The sequence below is a fragment of the Panthera pardus genome, unplaced genomic scaffold, assembly GCF_024362965.1.
Source record: "Panthera pardus isolate Hobbes unplaced genomic scaffold, ASM2436296v1 HiC_scaffold_6, whole genome shotgun sequence".
Classification (NCBI taxonomy): Eukaryota; Metazoa; Chordata; class Mammalia; order Carnivora; family Felidae; genus Panthera; species Panthera pardus.
The window spans coordinates 140,835,302-140,860,190 of NW_026526991.1; the positions used below are offsets into that span (position 1 = coordinate 140,835,302).

General features: G+C 38.3%; 1 protein-coding gene across 15 annotated transcripts in view; it reads right to left on the minus strand.

Annotated features, from left to right (window-relative positions):
• Positions 1–24,889, minus strand: part of ZMYND11 (zinc finger MYND-type containing 11) — a 133,210-nt gene that overhangs the window by 37,086 nt on the left and 71,235 nt on the right. For 8 of the 15 annotated variants that reach the window (XM_053895531.1, XM_053895530.1, XM_053895529.1 and 5 more), the window contains exons 3-5: positions 11,796–11,955; positions 4,406–4,450; positions 1,675–1,836 (exon numbers count right to left, since the gene is read on the minus strand). The exons of 1 other annotated variant lie outside the window; for it this stretch is intronic. In XM_053895531.1, coding sequence (XP_053751506.1) covers positions 1,675–1,836; positions 4,406–4,450; positions 11,796–11,955 — 367 coding nt within the window. Of the gene's footprint in view, positions 1–1,674; positions 1,837–2,303; positions 2,398–4,405; positions 4,451–11,795; positions 11,956–24,889 lie in introns of those variants that run through there. 6 more of the 15 variants (XM_053895538.1, XM_053895537.1, XM_053895540.1 and 3 more) reach the window with 4 other exon arrangements.

Below are 24,889 nucleotides of genomic sequence, written 5' to 3' on the forward strand. Positions count from 1 at the left end.
TTATGAGTCATTATTACACACTGTATTTGTAATGCTACCCTAATGGTCTCCTGTCTGCCTGAGTATGTACAGTGGTACTGTGAGATGAAGTATATCAAGGTAAAATACGAGTACATCCAGTACCTCTAGTGAGGTGATGTATACTGAGGTAAGACACTGACCAGGTATGAGAGCGCTGTGAGGTGAAGCTGTAACACTGAGGTAATACACTGAGTAGGTACAGTGGTGCTGTGGGATGAAGTATCCTGAGGTAATACCCTGAGTATGTATAGTCGTGCTGGTGAGGAGAACTCTGTTGAGGCAATATACGGAGAGTATCCAGTACAGTGGTACTGTGAGATGAAGTACACCGAGGTACATATGGAGGAGTACAGAGCCGCTGTGGGATGAAGTATACTGAAGCAATATGCCGAGTATGTAGAGTAGTGCCGGGAGATACACTACACTGAGGTAATACACTGAGTAGGCACAGCAATGCTATGAGCTGAAGCATACTGAGGTAATACACTGAGTATGTTAAACAATGGTGAGATATACTATACTGAGGTAATACACTGAGTAAAGAAAGTATGCTGCTGCGATAAAGTAAAGGAAGGTAATATGCTGATGACGTGTAGGAGCAGTGGGAGAAAAAGTATACTGAGGTAAAACACCGAGTACATACAGTAGTGCTGGTGAGATGAAATATACTAAGATAATACAAAGCCAGAGTGACTAAAAGAAGATTAGAAGCTCATCATACTGGCAGGAAATCAGGGTCAGTATTAAAGAAGGGAAAAATTACGAAGCCACAACTTTTTAAAAAATATAAACAAATATTTAACTTACTCAAGTAATGTAAAATATATTCAGAAACTGAGCCCATGAGTAATCTGGGCAATTTGCATGGTTCCGAATACATATCATAATAATTATAAACACAAAGCAGAAGTTACAATAAAATCATTCCTTACGAATCACCATCAATGCCATATGCAATGTACACATCATGTGTACGTACACACACACACACACACACACACACACACACACACACACATTCTACAACCAACAAGCACAGCCAGGTATACTTTTCACTGGGGAAATAATAGGAACAAAAATAATTGTGGAAAGTACCTATTTTACCTACCAGACTATTTCATTTTGCTTTAAATAATTAGAATGCTTTATATACAACTATCCCATCCCTCCACCCTCCAAATAAAATATAAGCAAGGAATAAACTAACCCATGATATGACAAAAAATAAGGGCGACATTACATGGATATAAAATGGGAAGTAGATACAAAATGTTTCCAACAATGTGCCTTTTGCTAGCTGTGTTTTCTGAGCAGTAGAGAGCACTGACTGAACCCAACTTGGGACAGGAGACTGGTTCTTGCTTTCCAAAGACTATGCATTAAAGGAGTCACACAGTCCAGGGGCAAGTGTAATGCAAGAGAAGAAAGTGTATTTTTATGTGATTAAAACTTTCTAAAATCCATACCCTCAATGTGTCAGTGTTCTGTGATATGCATCGAGTGCTGTGTTCATTTACCGTCATTCCAGTAGACACCCCCCACCCTCCAGTACTTTATCCCTTCACCTGGCACACCACCTGGGGTATCTTTGTGCAGCTCTCATTAATGAATTCCAACCCTCTGACCAGGACACGAAAGCTCATTGGTACTCACCCTGCAAACTGGGCACTGCCAGTGACTACTGCTGTCTCTAAGCCTGTACTCATCAGACAAACACTTGGAATGATACACACGAAAACACAGGTCACATATCAACACCTCTCCAGGCAAATGGCATTCAAAACAATACCAGTCATGATTTTCTGTTTCCCAGTCCTACAAAAAATACAAAATAATTTCGTATGACATTTTGTCAATATCTGCAATGACTAAGAACAAAATTGAAACTAAAGTCCATCACAAGTTAGGCATTAAAAACAATTTTAGACATTAACTGTGTTAAAACAAGAGGGAAAAAATACCTAGAAATTTGCTTCTTTAAATTTTGAATGTCTTTCCTAAACAGTATTAATATTCAGAATATCTTAAAGTGATCTGATAGTAAAACCAGCCCAAAATGAAGTAAGTCCAAAGCCAATCCCCATTCTAACATTATCTTTCATCTTTTAATATAATCTATGGAATAATTTCTCCAGTAAACTGAATAGCCCACACCAACACCTATAGCTTAATATTTCAAATAAACAAACCTCTGTTTTGTTCTGCGTTTTTTTTTTTTTAATATAGTAAGTACTTAGCACACTGTGGGAACAGAGAGAATAGTAATAAATGGTGATGCTCACTATTCTTATCTTCTCATCCATGGTATTGGATGCTTTATTGAAAATAACATTAATCAGAATGTCCATGTTCTGACAGTTGTCAAATTTTCAGGGTCTGTTGAATTTGGAAAAATAAATTGAAAATGTGAAACTAAAGGTTTAATCACATTCTCCAAAGGACATTACCATAAAAAAAAAAACAAAAAAGGAAGTAGGTTTATTTTCTTATTGGGACTATCCTTGGAAGTAAAAGAACATAACTACAGGTGCACAGGTGGTCTTCAACATTTTCTGTTAGCTCCGTGTCTGTACGGCCAACGGCATTTAAATATAAACAGGAAGATGTTACAAGTTGTCTTAGTTTAGAATTCATTAATTCATTTTTCATATTTCACTCTCAGCTTTTATGAAAAAATACCTGTGTTAGGAGTGACGGATTAACTCCCAACCTTCTCTTGTAGATGCAGTAACTAAATGGACAAGGCTTGAAACTACACTTTGCATAATCAAGGCCACTTTCAACGGGGATCCTGAAATTCCAGGCTTCAGCTCTGCCATCAGTTTTCTGTCATAAACCAGTCTACAGTCTGCTTCTGAGGCTGGGCAGCTTTCCCATTTTCTCTTACATCCGTAACAACTCCAACAACTTGTCTAGAAAGCGCAGCTCCTCTGGCACCTGTGGTCCAAACGCATTGTTGCCTGACCTTCCTTATGAGAAGCCTACTACCCGCTCCTTCAAAAGAGAAGAGAGTCACTAATGTTCTAAAATTCCCATCTTCCTACACTTTCTACCCATCCTCATGGCTATGGTATATTGTGCAAAAATATAAATTTTTGGTTTGCTTTTTATTAAAAGTTTGGTCTTTATCGACCAAAGTAATAAAGAAAAAAGCATGACCATTTCTGGTGATTTGCTGCGGATATACATACTCTGCAAAATTACTCTGGTGGAGTAATTTCAGTCAGAATACCAAAAAAAATCTGAGGATACTGATCTGACATAAAATATGGCAGAAGGAATCTAGCTCACCAACTGGGACAGAGCACGTGCGTGGTGCTTGGCTGTAACCGTGGTCACTGGGGCACCCACCTCGCATGGCTCATGTGGGAAGCTGTACTTCAGCTACTGTAATTTTTGTCTCATGAACTGTTGACAAATTAGGTTTCAGTAGGGAAAACATACGTTGTTCCATTTTTAATTAACAGAACTCTTTTCCAGTTTGAAACAAACTCTTTCAGAATATTTTCTTCACGGCTGTTCAGAAACACCTTAAAGGATTTTGGTGGCTTTTATGTGACTCATCATAAACAAAAGAAACCACCATCTCTCATCACTTGTATTGTTTTTACACTAATTCATCTTCCTGTAATTCTCAGATCCCCAAGACCAGAGAGCAAGAGAGCTCACGGCTGGCGCACAGCTCAGGTCTCTCCAGAACCTCCCGCTTCTTTCTAAGCCTCCCCTCGCCCGTCCAGCCAGGACGTGAAGATGGCAGTGCATCTCTCTTCAATGGAGTTTGTACTCGGCCTGGTGTTTCACAACCGTTATAGGAACGAAAGTGTAACCCAAATGCAGGGGAGACACATGGGGACACGTATTCATACAAGAGCATGTATGCGCTGTTCATTCTTTTAACTGCAATAGCTGTTCAGAACATACGAAACATGCAAAAAGTCAAGTTCAAAAGATTCTGAATCCAGGAAACACTGTTATGGATATAAATAATGTAAGCATGTTTGTTACAGGCAGAATTGCCTACAGTTTGTCTTTTAGTAAACAAAATCCATCAATATAGGACTTGTGACCAACGCTCAAAGTGTGCCAAAAAGCTAAGCGTGTATATTCACTGGATTTCACTAGATGTCAGCAACTACTCTAGATAGAGCCTGAACAACAGTGTAGTATGTGAAATGACATTCCAGTACTTCAAGAAAGTTTTAAAAATGCAAACCTACTAGCATAAAACCAAAACTAGAAGCGGTGTAAAGATAGTATGATTTTAAAGAATAATTCTAACAAGAGTAAACTAAGCCTTAAAAAAAAAAAAGATAGAAATGTAATGCCAAAAAAAAAAAAAAAAAGCAGAATTAAAGTAAAATAACATAGTGCAAAATCAGTTCACCTTGTTTGGGGCTGCTGTCCTGGAGAAAGGCTGCATACTGTAGGCCTTTCAAAATAAAAACAAAATAATCTTGGTCTCTCTACTATAACTTTGCTCAACATCAGGCAATAAACAGAGCTAAAGGGATTTTTGTACACAAACTATTATTTGCTATACAACTTACATTAATTTTTAAATGTTATAACTGATAATCTATGAATGTCTAATCATCAATGAAAAGACAGTTGCACACAAACTCAAGGGTAATTACTTGTTGGAGAGGAAACTTTGACACTAACACAAAAGCTACAAATGAACAAAGAGAAAATTCAAAGAGAATTCATGTGCCAGGAAACCTATAGTGATGTTAGAAAAACATTTTACTAACAAATTCGGTGCCATTAAAACTTTGCACAAGACCATGAATATATGTCCTTTTGATCTGAAACTGGTTCAAGTTGGTTTTTTTTGTTTTTTCAAGTCAGGAGTGATGATTGTGAACGCAGTAAATACAATACTTGACCACAGACTGAGAGCCACACAGGCTGTCTTCCGAACCAGGAGAAAACACTCCACCATCTATAGAGAAGCAGCCTGCTGACCTACATCTGTCACCATTAACAGCATTTGGGTAAGACTCTGGGGCCACCACACAGGCTCAAATCCCGGCTCCAGCATTCACGGGCTGTATGATCTGGGGCAGAATACCTAGCTTCTCTTTGCATCATTTTCTACCTGGGAATGAACAAAGTAATACTGCCTAGTTTATGGGGTTTTTGTAAGGATTGAATGAGTTACTATGCTCAGTGGGTGCCCTCTGCTGATGAAGACAATCTGTTTACTACAGTGCACAAACAGGACTTGAGGACAAGTCACAAAATGGTGTGACGTTTGTAGTAATACGTGTGCGAGTTTCCTCCAAGACTTCAAGTTCCTTGTGACAGCTGACATGTGTCTGTAAGCTAGATGGAGCCAGAAATAGTGCCAACTTGACTTAGAGACAACACAGCAACAAGAGGGCTCAGTGGGAGAGCTGTGTCTATAACTAGGCCTCCCACACTGTAATCCACCCTTCACCACACTCAAGAGAGACTCCAACTTTTAAAGTAATTCCCTCTTTATACATAATGAACAGATAAACCTTACTTTATCATCAAATATGTGTCTGTGGTATCCTAACATAGAGAGAATACAAAAGTAAATCTCCACAATCGTAGCCTTAATTCTGTTAATAAACAAATTCTGTTATTAAATTGTTAATAAATATCATTGAGAGCTAAGAATTTGGTGATTAAATATTTCCAGTATTTTAAATATTATTTTTCAAAAGTAAAACTATTACAACAGTGTACGTTGCTTAGTGAAATAGAATTTAGGAGGGGAAAAAAGGAATCACACACACACAAAACCAATCAGTCAATCAAAGCTTAAAAGAATATAGGACAGCATGACCCAAAATATTCCACTGAATATGGAAATTCTTTACCAATTCAAGACTTTCTAAGTATGTTACACTTTGAATACACATAGAACCACATTATAATTGGTTTCTAGTTGATTAATAATCACAGATATTTAACATTTAGTAAATAAGTGACTATGTATATATTTATTTTTTTAATTTTTTTGTTTAATTTGAGAGAGAGGGAATGTGTGCAAGCAGGAAAGTGGGGCAGAGAGATGGAGAGAGGGAGAATCTTAAGCAGGCCCCATGCTCACCATGGAGCCCAATGCAGGCCTCAGTCCCAAGACCCTGGGATCATGACCAGAGCCAAAATCAAGATGCAGATGCTCAACTGACCGAGCCACCCAGGTGCCCCAGTGACTATGTATATTTCTGTATCTGAGACAGGTAATGGACCTTTGGAAGAAAGAAACTGTAGTTCTGCACACAGTCAGCATAAATATAATAAAATATATTTCACTTAAAAAAATCAACAGTATCCAAGGGGCATGAAATTTTGCATTTAGGGAACTTAAAACATAGGATTGATTAATTTATGACAACTATAACAACAAAAATGCAAAGATCTAGTCTTTAAAAAAATTCTTACTTCAATACTTGTATTTATGAAGTGGGCTGGGACAGTCAAGCTGTTGAATTCAGCAGGCCTCCCTTAATATTTTTTCAAGAACAAAGCAAGAGAACCCTTTGTTGCCATGGCTGTATAATGGTGTGATTTCTGAAGGAGAAGACATAAACGCAGATGCATAACTCCTGCGTCTTACCTAAAAGATGTGACCTTAGCCATGTTTTGAGAAGTACACAAACCACATCTACTTTTAGACTAGCCACTTTGAACCTGGAGAAGCAAAAGATTATGGGGAAAATGTGTCTATGTTGCCCCTCTATAAATTAACACTAAATCCATGCATCCCCAAGATAACTTGTGATCTCTTCAAGAAACCACAAAATGTGTATTTCCATTAATTATCCTTCTTTTCCCAAAAGTTTATTTATTTATTTTGAGGAGTGGGGAGAGGCAGAGAGCGAGAGTGAGAGTGAGAGTGAGAGGAAGAGAGGAACACAGAATCCCAAGCTCCCAGACTCCACACTATAAGCACGGAGCCCAATGTGGGGGTCAATCCCACAAACCATGGGATCATGACCTGAGCCAAAATCAAGAATTGGACGCTTAACCGACTGAGCCACCCAGGCGCCCCTAATTATGCTCCTTTGAAAGTGTTAAAACATTAAATACATGAGAAAAAGCAAAAACTAAAGAATTCTATCTTTTCACCTGGGCCTACTTTAAAAAGCAGCACGAGGTCCTGCTTTTCAGCAGGAGCAGCCGGACTCTCTGAGAAGGAAGCACTCAGACTGAAGCAGCCAAGACCTGAGCTCCTGCCTACAGGTGCATCTGAACAGCAGAAGGGTTCCAAGTGGCAGTGTCCTACAAGCGCATGGATTTTCAAATGGCAGTAATCAAGAAAGAAGAGATGAGACCCTAGTCCAGATCTGAGAGGTGAATAAAGAGTGCTTTCATACAGAATGTCATTGCTAGGCACTTTTAAGTCAGCTTCTACACTTGTAACCAAGTTATTTAGTGTCAGATCAAACATACCTGTCAAATAATAGGGCAGAGTCATGGCTTTGTGCCAGGAGCCGTGAAGAAAGCAGGAAGCATGAAATAAACAGTATTAACTGCCACAATATCAAAACGTGTATTTGATACATTTATCTGCAAATGATCCATAACTCAGGGATACCTGCCCTATTGTACTACATTCAATACTTTCATAAGACCTTCTGTCTTTACTGAGCACCTTATGAGTTAAAAGTTTAACTCATAAGAAATTAAGTTGTCTTTATTACAAAGGGAGCTACCTTAGTACCTTAAATACCAAACTTAGCCGAGCAAATGGTGAAATTCTGCTCAAGAAATACAGTTCTCATGATGTGAGAATAAAGGAAATAACCATCATGATCAAGTATGAATGGAATGTAACCATTAGTGTATACTTCTCTAGAGCAAGCAGATGATGAAGCAGTCTATGAGAACATGCAGTATTTCTTTAAAAAAGAAATCAAAAAGCCTTGATAGAACAAAATGCTGAATGGTCAGATATCACAAAATTTCACTCTATGCCTTGGGTCTACTGGCCTTTATTAATATAATTTGGAAAGCTCTGAAAAACATTTCTAAATGACTTCCTTGGATCCCATGAGTATTAATGACATACAAATCTGGAAGTATAAGAGGACCGTAGAAAATTTACAAGAGTGTCTCCCGGTTTCGCGGGATTGTCATTTTAAAACTGATTGGTACAGATACTTTTGCTAGTTTGTTGACTAATATTTAAGCAAACCATTTAAAATGGAGAATGGCCTCATTTTTAATAATTGGGTTTTTTATTCTGCTTTCTCAAATGGTCATACTTAAATATCACCATTAGGATGCTTATCTCTACCCAATTTTATCACTTTCTCCAAATGAGTCACCACTTCAACAGGGCTATCGTGCTGGTTTGGATCAGAAATCACTCCAGTCTAGCAGAAGGCACCTCAGTACAATGGAGGCCACTGTCCTGACTTACACAGGCTTCCTTTTAAACAGATTATATATAATTATATCCTGACATACTATTAGCATTAGACATTTATTACGTGATTTCTGGAATTAATAAAAGTAATGTGTATGATATCCATATCTTTCAATTATATCAGTTTGTAAAAATAACTAGCAAGAGAAAAGGTAGCCGAGGTGGAATAAAAACATGACACCAACAAGCCCTCTGCTCAAACACGGAGGAGCAGATCAGAACTACCTGGTCTTTGCTACCATAAAGGACTGAAGACAAGACCATCCAAGCTCCGTGCTAACCAGGAATATACCTTGCGGACTTACTAAGGAAAATCTGCCTTTTCCCCACCTCTGAGGTACAGCTAACACTTTTAGAGGTTATAGAAGGAAAAGAAGAGTTTACTACCCATTTTCAAATGACAGAACTTCCTGAGTAAAGAGTATTTTAACCCCCAATTAAAGGTTTAAGACAAATAACAAAAAAATCTTAATGCATTTCCTTCCCAAGGCCATATACATCTAATTGACTTTTTCTTCTCTTGGTAGGGAGTCGGAAAGTCAACAGGATTAATAATAACCTACACCTTTCCATTTAAGAACTCAAGTGTTCAGAGGATTCCACCATGTACAAGGTGGAGAAGGTATGAAGGAGGCCCCAGACCCAATGCCTGGACTAGCGGGGTGGCCACAAGCCTACAGAGCGCTTCTGTGCAAGTCAGAACAGGCGACCCTTCCCCAAGACTGGCTTCATTAGGGGAGAGACGTGCCGTATGGGAGGGCACTGCTGGTAGTGCAGACTGGGTGCACTTCCCAAGCTCTGTGGTTCAGAATGGGCCCAGACACAGTGGCCCACATGCACGGGCCACGCAGTTCGAGATGTTTGCGTGACACACGTCAGCTCCATGTCCTTCTAGGGTATCCTTAGTGTATGAAAATGGGAGCATGACCTCCCTTAGGGAACAGGTGCTAACCCAGTCATGGGTCTAAGATACACAATCTCATCACTCTGTGGTTCCACCTCAAACAAATCCAGGGTCTTGGGGAAAGTTCTATACAAAGCTCCTTGTGTTTAAAGATACAGGTTAAAAAGTAAAAAGACCCTGATGAGAATTTTTGCTTGTATGGTTAGGAGGAAATGTATGTGCTTTTGCTAAACTGTATGTAGGCATTTCTTAAGCATATTTGTTCACTGGCCAAAATTTGCTTTGAGTACACAGCTATATGCTTTATACAGATAATTTCACTGAATCCTTAAAACAATCAAGTGAAATAAATATTAATACGCCCATATTATAGGTGAGGAATGAGGATCAGAGGTTAAGAAATTTCCTCAAGGTCACACAACAAAATAAATGTTTGAGATGGGGTGGAAACGCCATCTATTAACAATATAAGACCTGACCCTCTTTCTGCTGCAATACACTGTCTCCGAATTTTTATTTTATTTGCTTATTCTATAAACTAGGCACAATTTTATACACCTAGTTGTACTTGTGTACATGCATACATATAACATGCATACTTAGTACATAAAATGTTTATAAGAACCAACCAGAATTAATAAAACCTGTACACTGGTTGTTTCATTTACATACAAAATTTCATCTTGAAAAATGAAAAAAGAAAAAGAAAAGGATGATGCTATAAATATGTAGACTAAGGACATGTAAAAATAAAAAGAACACAGAATCCAATGCAGTGGTGAACGTATAATAGCTCATTAACTGCTTGTTGAAGTAAACTGAACAGAGAACCTCCAACTTGGAGGGGAAGAAAACTTACGGGAAGTAAGGAGAAATAAAATCATTTGCATGAAAAATGTACACATGGTCCACAAACCAAAATCCTACGGATTAGATTAAGTTGCACTTACTATCGGTTAATTATATATAAATATCAAAAATTACCAGTATCGCCATCTATACTATACTATACATCTATACATGTAAACTTCCCAGTGTGTTGGGATTAGACATTTTCTATTACCTGGATTATATTCAATGTATAAAAAGGTATCAATTATCAATGTCTGATGGGAGATTTAGATCACCTCATGCTATAATTATTACGACTTGGCCCCCACAGTTTCTTCATTGGCAACAAAGCTCTACTTTTCTGAAAGGAAGTGAACAGAGAAATCACCATGATGGAAACATTCTGACTTAAGATTTCAAGAGCACTTCTAGTGCTCACATCAGATGATACCAGTGACATTAAACATTTTTTCTTCCACATTTTGTGTTTATGGAAAATGTGAATTTTCTTTCCTAAAACTTTGAAGGCACAGATTCAACTGACAAACACAGCACTGAAACTGAACAACTTCCCTAATGTTTAAACTTACTGCTGCCCCCATGGACCAGCTGCCCCCAGAAAGCATGCCCCTCGGGCCTGACGGCGGGCGTGTGCGCCCATACATCCACCCGGGAGCCAGAAAAGGAAAGACGATTCACAATTCTTGGGAAATGTTTCCACAGAGAACAAATTTTAAGGTTTTGTGTCATTTTTATGAGAATTCATGATAAACACTCTCAAAACACCTACTTACTAAATCGACTCCTTTCAGAAACTAAAAAAAATTAGTATCTATTATATTTGAAGCCTACCATCTTTAAATGATGTTCCTCAGCAAAACTTAAGACTTTTCTAATCAAGAAGTATCAGAGGCATATAAAGGTAGGAAGATAAAAATATTACACAGGAAGCCAATTTCTACACAAGAAAAAAAATGCACTTCTCCATGGGCCCCTGAGTATTCAAGTATAACGTAAAAGGAAAGAGAAGACTAAAATGTCCTCACTTCAAAGAGGAGTCAAAGTAAGAACTAGGCAAAACTATAAAGAAAATTTAACTCTGTCTTTCCTGATTTGTATTAGAGTGCCACCAAACCAGCTTATGGTCATGGTCAGTGAGGACACAGGCCAGGGGACCCTAACGTGGCCACCGTTGTTCCTGCAGAAACCCTATGGACAGGTGGCTCTCGGCGTGGACATCACCCAGCCTGAAGTGAGCAGTTTCCCAGGGAAGGCCATCCTCCTTTTCACTCTGTCTAGATGGCACTGACATTATCCTACATTGAAACATTCTTTACTAGCATTTACTGAAGAAAATAGGAATACCATTAATTACATGTACATTAAAAGGGACTTCATTTTACAGATTCAAGGTAACCTAGACAGAGAAAGCAGGCTCTCTGTAGAACTGAGTTTTCTCCTAAAGAAGAACGAAATTATCCATCCAGCACAAGTATGCCCTTAAGGTTAATAAAAAATACTGAAGTGAAATATCACTAAACTTCTAAAAATCAATTTCTACGGGTTGTATTTAAATGATATTCAAAAGCTTAAAATCAGCACCTCCACATTTATCAAATAAAATATACTTACAATCTCATCTCCTGGCAACCAGTATCCTTCCTGCTCAATACCAGCCTTTGAGCCTTTGCAGCCCACTGTTAGGGTTTCCACAATGAGACCATCTTTCACAGCCAGGCTCAGCTGACGGGTGGTCTCTTTTGGATGCATACCGTGGACTCGAGACATATACCTGAGCACAGAGGGAAAGCAAATTTAAAAACCCCTTAGTACTAAAAAAAATAATAATAAAAATAAGAAAAATAGAGGTGATTTCTCTTTTGTTACAACTCGTACTTACAAGGGCCCTACTGAAGAAAGAAAGTCCTGAATATTTAAGTCTTTTAATTACCATGGTATTTTAAACCTTAATTCTATTTGTATATTTAGAGGAATATTTGTTCAAAAATAGTCTTTAACTAACAATATAAATCCCTTAACAGATTTTAGTCAAACATCTCATGTAGTTCTGGCTTCTAGAGTAATTACCACTAACTCCCACTCTTCAAATTCTAAATTTAGAATTTTATCATCTCTAGTCACAGGACTTCTTAATATAAAAGAATACTTGGACTCAAAACTTAGGAAATGACACTAAGGAACATATAACAATTACACGAATGGCTGTCGACATAAAGAAACAAGAATGTATGTTGGGATCAATAAAGCAAAAATGTGATTTTCAATGAAATAGACTTTGGATTCAATCAATAAAGCCTACAGGCACTCCCTGGTTTACATTCACGTGGCATTTCATTTAATTTCTAGAAATGCAATATCTCAAATGTATTCGGGACCACAGAGAATAACACTTAGGTTCCCTTGTAACCACCAACCATAGTGAACTCATGTTAACACTACGGAATCTTTGCTTCATCGCTTGTTTTTTAAGGAAATACAATGTTACACATATGGTTGGATTTGTGCTGTTCTCCATTTCCCTCCATTCAAACCCCAAAAGCCTCCTCCAGTAAGCTACTGGACAAAGAGCTTCCTCTGGACATCCAGACACAAAAACATACTATGTGGCAAGTCAGGCCATCTGTGGATGCTCCAGAGAACCTGGCACGGAGAAGACGTGGGGCCGCACCCACAGTCCTTAAGGAAATTTACTAGCACACAAGAATTTTATACCAAATTAATCTGTCATTTAAGTATCAAAGCATTCACAACAAATCATTTTGAAAATGCAAGAATGTATCATAGAAGACCCTTCTAAATTCAAAGGATAAATTTCAAAAAAGCAAAGCAGTGAACCCGGCAGAAGGACTGATGTGCATGCAGTCTGTAGAAGATCACGGCTTTCTGTTTATGAGACCACCAACTCTCACAAGGTGCTGCTCCATCTATCAGTGCAGTTAGCTGCAAGGATAGGAAGAGGAGGGTGGGGACGGTGGTGAACGCACGCTGGCCTCAACAGAGCGACACCCCAGCACATCCAACCCGGCAGGAGAGGCCCAGGAGCCCCACAGTGCCGCCTGTGCTGCCAGAGGCGCAGCCCTATTTCCATGTGCAGAGTCAGTGCAGAAATTGTCAAGTCCAGGTGCGATGGGGGAAGGGACATGAACCCAGGTGACTGTGTCTTAATTTCCTCATTGTTCACAGGAAGGAGCCAACAGAAATGAGCTCAAGTACACCATCTCAATTCACAAAGGTAACCCTCAGAACAAAAATACAAACCTTCTAAATGATCTGAAGAAACTCCTAAAGAACATATTATGTGATGAAGCACAGAAACACCAAAAGGAAACAGGAAGCATATATTACACATGACGACAGGACCAAAACCAAGTTTGTCTGTTTAATAAATACAGTTTGGCTAATCTCCACAGTACGAAAAAGACAGACTGAATCACACTAAAAATACACAGTCTACAGGACACACTTTTAAAGTGACTCAGACAACTGGACAAGAACGGGCACAGGCACATCATAAAAATGCAACCCAAACGAAACAGGATCGACACTGTAATGGACAGGATTTGGAATCCAAGGGAAAAATCAGGTTTAAAAAAAAGACAAACAGGGCATAGGTTGTTATAAAGCAAAGACTGTAAGAAATAAAGGAAATATTGACAGGAAAACAGAATTATGCGACTCCTCTCCATCCACAAAACATCTAGTGGACAAACCTAAGTATTCATACAGAAGACCTAATTAACAAGGCAGAAGGCAGATCTAGTTAAATTTATTCTGAAACCCAAACATAGCTTCAACAGGTCCAAGGAAAATTCTTTACAGTTGAGCATAAAATTGGACACAAAAACAGCCTTATTTCAGATTCCAAAAGTGATGGCAGACACTTGCTAGTTGCAGTGAAAGTAAACAAGGTATTAATAATAATGGAACTGGAAAACACTCATGAATAAGTCAATCAAAAAGGTTATCTAAAAATTGCAAAAAAAAAATCTAAGCACATAACTAAAAAGCTAAAGCAGTGCCTAAAAGATAAAAAGTGAAAACTAACAGTCCAGGAGCCCTTCCTTAAGAGAAAAATAGAGATATCATTAGTTGACCTAATCAACAATGAAGACACAAATCAGAAAAACATACATACTAAGACATGTCTACGGAGCCATAACCATAAGTAACAAAGAAGTTAAAACAATTATAAGCAACTACTTTGTTTATTTCTGTGCCAAAATAGAAGATAAACACTATAATTTTCTAGGAAAATATTAATGACCAAAACTTGACCACAGAAAAAAATAGAATACTTGAAATGGGCAATTTCAAAAGAAATTAATGGAGGAAGTTGGCAAAGAGCTCTTTCAGAAAAACACCAGGTAGGGACGTTTTCACAAGGCACTTCTATCAATCTTTTAATGGTCAGATAACTCCAGTATGATATAAACTTTTCCAGTACTTAATAAAGAGGGAATGCAAGAAATCTAGCAAACTAATAGTAACAAACCCCTACAAAAATAGCGAAGAAAAAGAAAACCAGTGTCCCATAGGAACAGATAAAAATCCTAAATTAAGTATGTGAATATAGTCTAATATTATTAATATAAAATAAATGTTAACATATTAACACATTCAAATATCAAAAGAATATACTATAACAAGGGTTTAATTCTAGGATTTCTCCAAAGATTTCTTATTACAAAGAAATCTAGAAATATGATTCATCCTATTAATAGATCAAAAGTGAGAAATATATGTGTTAAAAGTCCATTTAGTAAAATTCACCATCCAGCCCCGAACAAAAGGGAATGAGTAAACACTTCCTTAACCTGATCAGGAATATTCAAAGATGCCTTTAACCCTATGCCAAAGGTAATAACCAACATACCTAAAAAAAGGAAATAAAGTGTAAAAGTTGGTAAAGATTTAAAATAATCATTATTTGCAGATTATATATCTAGAAAACCTAAGGAAATCAGCTGACACACTATTTTAAATAACCAAATAATGTAATCAATTATTCATTTGAGTACAAATATACTAAAATTAACAGCAGCATTCATATAAACCAAAAAAAAAAGTTAAGAAATTTAAAATAAGACCACAATTGTTTACAACAGCAATAAAGATAATACAGAGTGATAAACAGAAGAAAAGACAAGATCTGTATGAAGAAAATGCTGAAATGCAACGGACATGAGAGGATGAACACATGCCTGATATCTGAATGGAAGACAACAAAATCCAAATTGCCTCCAAGATCATTTAATAAAATGCTACCACAAAGTAGGCAAGTTAATTCTAAAGTTCTGTAGAGAATTAAAAAACAACTTCCCAGGAAAATTCTTTCAGGGAAATATAAGGTATTAAAACACTGTTGAGCCAAAGTAATTAAACTTTTGTGTGAACAGTAGGCCAATGGAACAAACATAAAAGTCCAGAAAGAGACCCAAATACGCATTTTGACTATAATAAAAGTGCCATTTCAAATTAGTGTGGGAAAGATTAATCAATGAACACAGGACACTGGGACAGGGGGCTTTGCTACCTTGAAAAAGAATAAAGATGGGGCCGTGCCTTAGTCTGTGCCCATAAGTAAATTCTGAATAGGTCAGATTTAGGTACTGAAAACAAAACCACAAAATTATGACAAGGAAAACACGGGAGAGCAATCATGGTGCGAATAAAACCTGCCTAATCTGAAACAAAAACCAGAGTGATTTAAAGAAAAGATTGAAAAATTTACATAAAATCAGCAATTTCTACATAGGGAAAAAAACATGATAACCAAAGTTAAAATCACAAATGCTAACCTGGGAAATATATTTGGAACACACAGACTGAAAGACCAAACTTAAATTCTACATATTCTTAATATATTAAAAAAATCCTAATTAATAAGGAAGACCACAAAACAGCATTCTGTGACTGTCATAGGTCTGGCACACTGTGCAGACAGACAGGACTTGATGGGAAGTATATCACAGGTGCCATGTAAAAGAGCGCTACACTGTGGGGCAAATGTCTACCAAGTATAGAAACGTATACACCTTCAGAGCCAACAGTTTCACTTCTGGAAATTCATCCTATAGATACACTCAGACATGTGTGAAATAATATATATACAAGACAGGAAATTCATTTTAGCATTGTTGGCAACAAGATTAGAAAGAATCTAAAAGTAAATCTTAGGGGGCTGGATAAATTATAATACTACAGCTATACCAAAAATTATTATATGATTGTTAAAAAAGTGAAGCAGTGTTGTCGATCTTATTAGGACAATGTAAGTTCTAAGATATATTATGTTTAAAAAATCTGGGCATGAGGTTATATCCAACATCTATATAGAACATACAACTCAAGAGCAAAGTAACAATCCAATTAAAAAATGACAAAACATCTGAATAGACACTTTTCCAAAGAAGAAATAAAGATGGCCAACAGGTACACAAAAGATGCTGAACACCACTAATTATCAAGGAAATGCAAATCAAAACCACACACACACACACACACACACACACACACACACACACACTCCCCAAGCTGACAGATACGAAGAACAGATTGGTGGTTGCCAGTGGTGGGGTATAGGGATGGAGGTGAAATGGGTCAAAAGGTCACAAACTCTCAGTCACAAAATAAATGTCATGGGGGAGAACACACACAGCATGGCGACTGCAGTTAACAACACTGTACTGCATATTCGGATGTTGCTAAGAGAGTAGATCTTGAAAGTCCTCATCACAAGAAAAACATTTTTTTCTAACCATGCAAGGTGATAAATGTTAACTAGACCTATTGTGGTGATTATTTCACAGTACATATGACCCTAAACAACACCAAGGTTAAGGGCGTCGACCCCCTGCACAGTCGAAAATCCACACAGAACTTTTGACTCCCCAAAATTTAACTACTAACAGCACACTGCTGACCAGAAACCTAACAATATAAACAGTCAATTAACACACATTCTACATGTTATATGGGCTACCTATTATATTCTTACAATCAAATAAGCTAGAAAAAGGAAAATGTCTCTAAGAAAATCAGAAGAAAAAGAAAATACATTTACAATACTATATATACCATCTGAAAAAAAAAAAAAAACTCGTGTAGAAGTGCACCGTTAAGGGGTCAACTATTTATACAGATACTGAATCAATTATACAGATACTGAATATACAGGTATTCAATCATTATGGTGAGTACCTGAAACTAACGTTATTTGTGAATTATGCCTCAATTTAAAAAAAAAAAGAAAAGAAAAAGGAAATCAGTGAATAAAATCATGGTATGAAACGGTCCAGTTTCTCAAAAACATTATATAATCATCTCTGTACATGCATAAGAGCTCCAGAGGTAGATCCAGGAACAGTGGAGAAAGTTCAAGTAGAACTAAGTGGCTCAGAAGCAGGGGTAGGATGAAGACATTTTCCCATGGTCCCCTCTTCAGAACTTGACTGTCCATCTATTAGATGTCCATCAGTCCATCTGAAGACTGTTGTTACTTTTAAAAGCCAGCTACCATTTACCACCTCTCCAGCAATGTGTGGAAGTTCCCTCCTCCAACACAAGCTTGCCCATCTTGGGCAGCCCCCTCCTTTCTTTTCAAACTCATCTTGGCTCTTCTTGGACATTTATTTATCCATAATGATTTTAAAATCAATTTGCCAAGATCCATGAAAAATATTGACATTTTCATTAATTTGAGAACAAATATCATTACAATACTGACAGACTTGGTACATCTGTTCATTTACATCTTCTGTGTCTTTAACAAAGTTTTATAATTTTTCTCCCTAAAATTCTTGCATATTTTTTGTGATTTTTCCTAGGTATTGCCTATTTTTTGTTTCTTTTGAAAAAGGGAATTTATTTTATATACTATTTTCTGGCTGATGGCTGCTAGTATATACTGAGAAACCTTGCCAAACGCTCATTAAAGTATTTCTGTTTAAGTCTACTGAACTGTTTAAGTAAGTCTATTAAACTTGCCTTTTTTTTTTTTTTTTTTTTTTTTTTTTTTACTGTGCTGACCAGGACTTCTAGCACAACACCACTGGGCTGTGATGGCGGGTATCCCGCTCTTAGATTTTGCAAAGATTATAATAGTTCACCATTAAACATGACACTTGCTGAAGGTTATTGATAGATGTATTTTATCAAAATAAATAAATTACAAATACGATTGCGTGCTAAGGATACATACAGGTAGCTATGTCTTATTAAGAAAATTCTTTTCCAGTCTCAGTATGCTGTTTTAACAAGCATGGCATCACATCATTCCTTGATGTTTTTTAATCCGCTGAGTGTAACCACACACTAGCACGCACACAGCTACAAAACGTGCAGTAAGACACAGTAAGAATTTTCTTCTCTTTAGTGACAACAGTGTGTTGGGCTAAAAGGAAGCTGTTCCAGTCCAGGGGGGAATGAGGGGTACACACAGGGCACATGAGGAAGGACACGGGGTAGACTCAGGAAGCCCCTTCCACAGGGACAAGACGACCAGGAGAAGGCAGGGGTGAAGCACTTGAACACGAGAATCGCATCCAGGCAGAACAGTGCTACCTCCCAGGACCGGCACATCCTGGGAATAGCGCAGCTCTGAGGGAAGGGCTTTTGTTTTCTCAATGGGAGGTCTGGGTTTAGGTTATTTAGAATAAAGAATAAGTGATGAGTACGCATCTAAAAGTGTCATCTAAAGGCTAGGAACATGTAAGACTGTTACATTAGCCTTGGAATCTTCTCAGATGGGTACTATTTACTTCCCGTGAAGGCCTTAGGACCTATTTGCTGAACTATCTGCAGATGCAGCCAGAAAATTAGGAGATGAAAAATTATTTTAGATACCGCTTTGCATAAAATTGGCACTCAATAAATGCTTCTCGGATATATAAAGGAGTAACAGAATTTCAATATCACCTTTTAAATCTTTTATTTTAGACTTGCAGAAGAGTTGCAAAAGTAGTAGACTGCCCACATGCCCTTCACCCAACTGTACCTAATGTTAACATCTTAAGTAAAAAAGTACGATTATCAAAAGTTGTTCATTTTTCCTTTAAAAACTTATTTTTTAAATTGAAATATAATTCACATATAACATAGTTTCAGGTACACAAAATAAGGATGCAATATTTATATAGATTGCAAAACGGTTCCCACAGTAAGTGCAGTTGACAGGTAGTACACATTTCTTTTTTTTTCCATTTTTTTTTAAGTTTATTTATTTTGAGAGAGAGAGTGAGAGAATCCTAAGCAGGCCCCACACTTTCACCACAGAACCTAATGTGGGGCTCTGTGAACCACATCGTGAACCACAAGATCGTGACCTGAGCCTTAATCAAAGAGTTGGACGCTTAACCAACTGAGCCCTCCAGGCGCCCCGACAGGTAATCGTTTCTTAATGTCATAATTAACACTGTAGAATGTAGTACACTGGCACTTGTAACTATAGACTTTATGCGGGCTTTTTTTTCTGTCTGAGGGACCAAATTCACGATGCCTCAGTATAGGACTTTATGAGCTTAAGAAACATCCACAAATGAAAGAAAGCATATCATAAAAATGTATTAAGAAGAAAAATGAGTAACGACTAACTCTGCCCCACAGAAATTATTATGAAATACTTCTAGGGAAAGTGACAATAATCAGGTTGGCATAAAATTTTATTACTGCCGACAGTACCAATCATTTAAAAACAATGCACTGGACAGAAACATTCAAACAAAAGATCAGAATACCTAGAAATAGGTCCAAGTACACAAAAATCTCATTATGAGAGGCAAGCATTACAAAAGAAGGGAAATTTTAACAATATGTAGCAAGTGATAGTAAACTAACTAAATGCAATCTGGATAAAAATAATCTAGATCTGTACCATAAATTCTGAATAAATCAAATTTTAAGTGTAATGCAAAAATAAGAATGAACTGGAATAAAGTGTCTATATATTCTATTAAGGGCCAAGTAAGAACTAAAATGATAGAAGAAACAAAAGAGAGCTTTAAACACATAAAAGATTGCAAAATCTAAGAGTAACAAAACTCAAAACAGGAAACAATGAATTAGCAAAACGACATACCAGGTAGGACAAAGGTGAACTACATACCTATCAACACTGTGCTGAAGGGCTCCTTTTGTGTGTGTGGTCTACGCAGCACATCCAAAACTTTAGCGAGTAACGCAAGACCTTTGGTTAACGTTTACTGTGACAGACATCACCAGTAAGTTGGCAGGAGTCAACAAACACAGCTCATAAAATAATGCCTAAACGTGAACAACTCCTTACTCTGTTCTGTTAAAACAGCAGTGATTCTCGCCTCTTCTTAAAAAGGAAGAAGGACTTGGGAGAGCTGTAGACGCTGATTAAGTGACGAGCCATCGCAAGGACATGGACAAGCCTAAGACTGGCCTGCATGAGTTAGTTACGAGTCTAGAACTGACTGCTGTGTGCAGGACCTTAAACACAACAGAGGGTGCCAGCTCATTATTCCTTTTCTCAGGTCTTCAGGCAAGTTTGCTCCACGTGAAAACGTTTGGGTTAATAACTCAGGCTAAGGTCCTGCCAGGCCTCTCACTTTCTTACACGCTGCTGACCCATCACAGGGACTTATCTCCATCAAATAAAGACACAAAACTAGCAGACTGGGTTTGAGATGCACAGACGGTGGCCAACTAGTTTCCTATTCTACTTTCACTTAGGATGAATCATGAAATAGTACATAAAGGTCTAATACTTCCTAAATGTTATGTTTGATTTCTCTGGGGTTTCTCAGTAAGGTTTATCTCATCTTACCCATCCCCTCTCCTGCAGTCTGTCCCCAAAGAGTTCCCAACTGCTGCTCAGCCCTCAAGTGCATCCAAGCAACAGGCTCCAAATCCTACGGTGGGTCACCTCCCCCGAGGTAATTCTGCAAGTTCCAAGACTATATATATATATATATATATATATATATATACACACACACACACACATATATATATATATATAGTTAGTGGTAAACAGCCACTGCTGATTGAACATTTTTACAAAAGAAATCTCACAAGTGGTAATTTTCTAAAAGTGATTATCTACCTTTAACCTTTCCAATAATGATCTGAACCTCAGCCACTTGTATCATGTTGTTGGAAATACACATACTGGGAAATGACACACTGATGACACCAGTATAAATATGACCCAATCTGACACGTCTTCTGTTGATGGAAAAGACATAATGAACATGTGTCCCGTCCTTCACGAACAGCCCCACACTATCCTGGAATCTAGAGGTCTTCATCTGGATGAAAATATAACAAACCTGTTTTGAGTGTCTTCTGGACAATCTGAATATAGTTGGCCCTGCCTCTAATTTCACTGTCTAACTGACACCTGCCACAGCTGCCCCAAGGCACGTGCTCGGGGGCTGAAAAGACTCCACTAAGAACACCAGGACTGGAAAACAAAATACAAGTTTAAGTGAACGCTGATCTGATCTGTTGATGCTAAAGGACACTCTGAGTATAAAAGCCATGGGAACAACAGAGAAGGGCCACAACATCTGACTACATAAGAGGTGTGGAACTTCTCCAGGACACAACACTAACACCACAAAGCATCTAGAGCGATCAGCACCTCACTAGAGGAAGGTGGGTCTCCCCCAAGCCCGTTCGCCTGCTTCACACACACCTGTCGCACAGGAGCCAGCCCACACGCAGGAGGCAGGCTTCTGTTAGTTTTGCAGGTCCAAGGCCAGAATCCGGAAGGTGGTCCTTCTAGACGTCTGCCCTCCTGCTCAATACCAGACAACTGTTCACCATGGATTTCCAGGGTGACTCTGGGGAAAACCCAACAAGGAGAGCCAAAATGTGCTACGTTTTCTGCCTCCTTTCAGAATTCCTGTTTAACCATAACCCTTGAATCCTATCTCCCTCATTTCTGAACTAGTTAAATTTAGGACCACCTGGGTGGGTGGATCAGCTGGTTAAGAGTCGACTCTTGATTTTGACTCAGGTCATGATTTAGAGCTTCGTGGGTTGGAGGCTGGCGTCAGGCTCTGTGCTGACAGCTCAGAGCCCGGAGCCTGCTTTGGATTCTGTGTTTCCCTCTCTCTCTGCTCCTCCCCCACTCATGCTCTATCTCTCTAAAAATAAATAAACATTAAAAAAATTTTTTAAGTAAAATAAACACCAAAAAAATTTTTAAGAAAAGAATTGCTCTATTTTAATTACACCAAACAGCACACTGTAAATTATTACTTCATTATTTATGCCGTGACTTTAATTAAAATCAGTAAAGTAAAATCTGTAGTTATTTTACAGTTAGATGGAAACTTTAAAAATCTGAAGCAAAGTTTTCATTTGGAGGAAAAAAACACACTTTTCCTGGACACACATACTGCTTACTTTCTTGTTAACACCGGTCCCATTATATAAAAAGGGAAAGAGTTTACATTCAGAACTCTCAATTTCGGTAACGATGAATTATACATCTTACAAGGTACTTTCTTACACTATTCAATCAGGCATGTCCCCACATTCACCAACTTTTAACAACATCATTTCGCAGTGCATGTGTCACCGTGAGGCAACCTGATCTGTGTGGGGCTGCACAACTCACAACAGGCTGAGGGGCAGTGTGGGCTTCATGCCTGACATGGAAATGTGCTGCCAGCTTCAGGTCTGGTTGCCTTGCCAGCTGGAAACAGCACAAGCAGCAGCAGGCACCCTTCCGCCTCACTCGTGTATGTAACAAGGACCTGTTAATTAAAACTGCATCTGAGGCCTCAGCCTGTAACTATGCAACACGGGACGAGACTCTGCCAACCGACACGAGCTTTGCAATGGACATAAAATGGTTACTTTTATGAAAACATTAAGAATAAATCTCTTTCTGGCATTACTACTGTTAGAAATGGCTGTGTTCACCTCAGCAACTGACTCCGTTACTGACATTGTTAAAATCTGAGGCTTCCCCTGGTTTTAGCTACTAGAAAACTAAAGGCCAGGTCGGTAACACATCCTTTACAAGCTGTGGGGCTTCAGGGACAATTCACCTGCAGTATCTTTATTCCTGGCTCCACTCTGCAGCCTGACCTTCCTTTCTCCTTTCCTCCTCAATCTCCATCTACCAGCCGACCTTACTCCATTATTTACTGTGCTTACATCTTTTTCTAATTGTTCCCAAAATATATGTGGAACGAGTGACATTCTGAAAAAATACATGGTGCATGTCTGATATACACATATGAACACAATGTACACACACACATTAAAAAATGTCCACCCTCCACCCTCTTCTCCTGGCTTGTCTGCTTCACATGTATAGCACAACTTCCATCAGTGCCCTACCCAAGTACTGATATTCCATCCCTAGGCATTTATCTGAATACACATCATCTACACCTGCACGTGAGAGCACAGTGCAGCTTTTATCATAACAGCCCCCGAATGGAAACATCCTAAATGTCCCTCAGCAGGTGAACGGACTTTAAAACTGTGGTATATCCATGTACTGGAATACTGCCCAGCAATGAAAAGCAATGAATTACCAACATACACAGCAAATGAATCTCAAAACCTGCTGACCAAGAAATCAGGGCAATCATGGAAAAGAATGGATTGTGTGATTCCACTTCTATAAAACTATAGAACAAGCAAAGCTAATCATTGCAGTGAAAAGCAGATCAGGGGCTGCTTGCAGCTGGAGACAGCGAACAACCTTCTGTATCTTCATTAAGATGGAGGTTACATGGGGGCATCAATTTGCAGAGAAATGAAGGAAAGGGACTTCCTCGCGGAAATACTGCTAGTTCACAGGAGAGCTGATTCCGCAATTGGTGCTGGTCCACTCAAGATTTCAGGCTTTCTGTGGACAGGACAACAGGTTGCAGGCAAAGAGCCCACGGTCACTCAACATCCAGCAACCACGTGAACGAGGCAATGCCACGTGCCACTTCCTATTTTTTGGTTCTTGGCATTCACTGATCCACAAAACAGAAACAAACCCTTACCTACTACCATGCTCACTGAGTGGGCAAATGATGGCACTCTAACAAAATACAAGGCCCTAAAATACCGACAGGGGTCTCTCATCCTAAAGCTTAAATTCCAAAAGAGAAGACAAACTTAGCATAGAAGAGAAAAATAAAAACTAAAACTGGGCCCTTTCCCACCACCATCAGGGAAAGAAACAATGAATGGATTAAAGAACTCTGAAAGGTAAAACTCTAAAGTTAATGAAAGAATATACTCCAGAATATTCTTGCAGCCATATTAAGAAGGATTCCTTAAATAAAATCTCAAAAGCACAAAACATTAGGCCAAAAGCAATGAACTTGATGACCTCAAAATAAAAATCTCTGTTCAACAAAGAACAGTATGGGAAAAATTAACAGACAACAGAACAAGAAAAGACATTTCAAAGCGTGACATATATAAAGGAATTAATGTCTAGAAGAACAAGAGGTTCTGCAAATCAACAGAAAAAGACAAGTACCCCACTGGGAAAATAGGCAAAGGATAAGAACAGGCATCCACAGAAAGTAAAGGCCAACCTTGTAAGAACACCAAGTGCTGCCTAATCTCATGAATGAATACAGAAACGTAAACTAAAATATCTCAGCGACAGCATGTGTGCAGATGAACAATGGCAAGCAGCAGCAGACACGTGGGCATGGAACCCCATGCCCTGCGGAGTGGGGCATCCTCTCGAGACTGAGGCCAAATAGGTA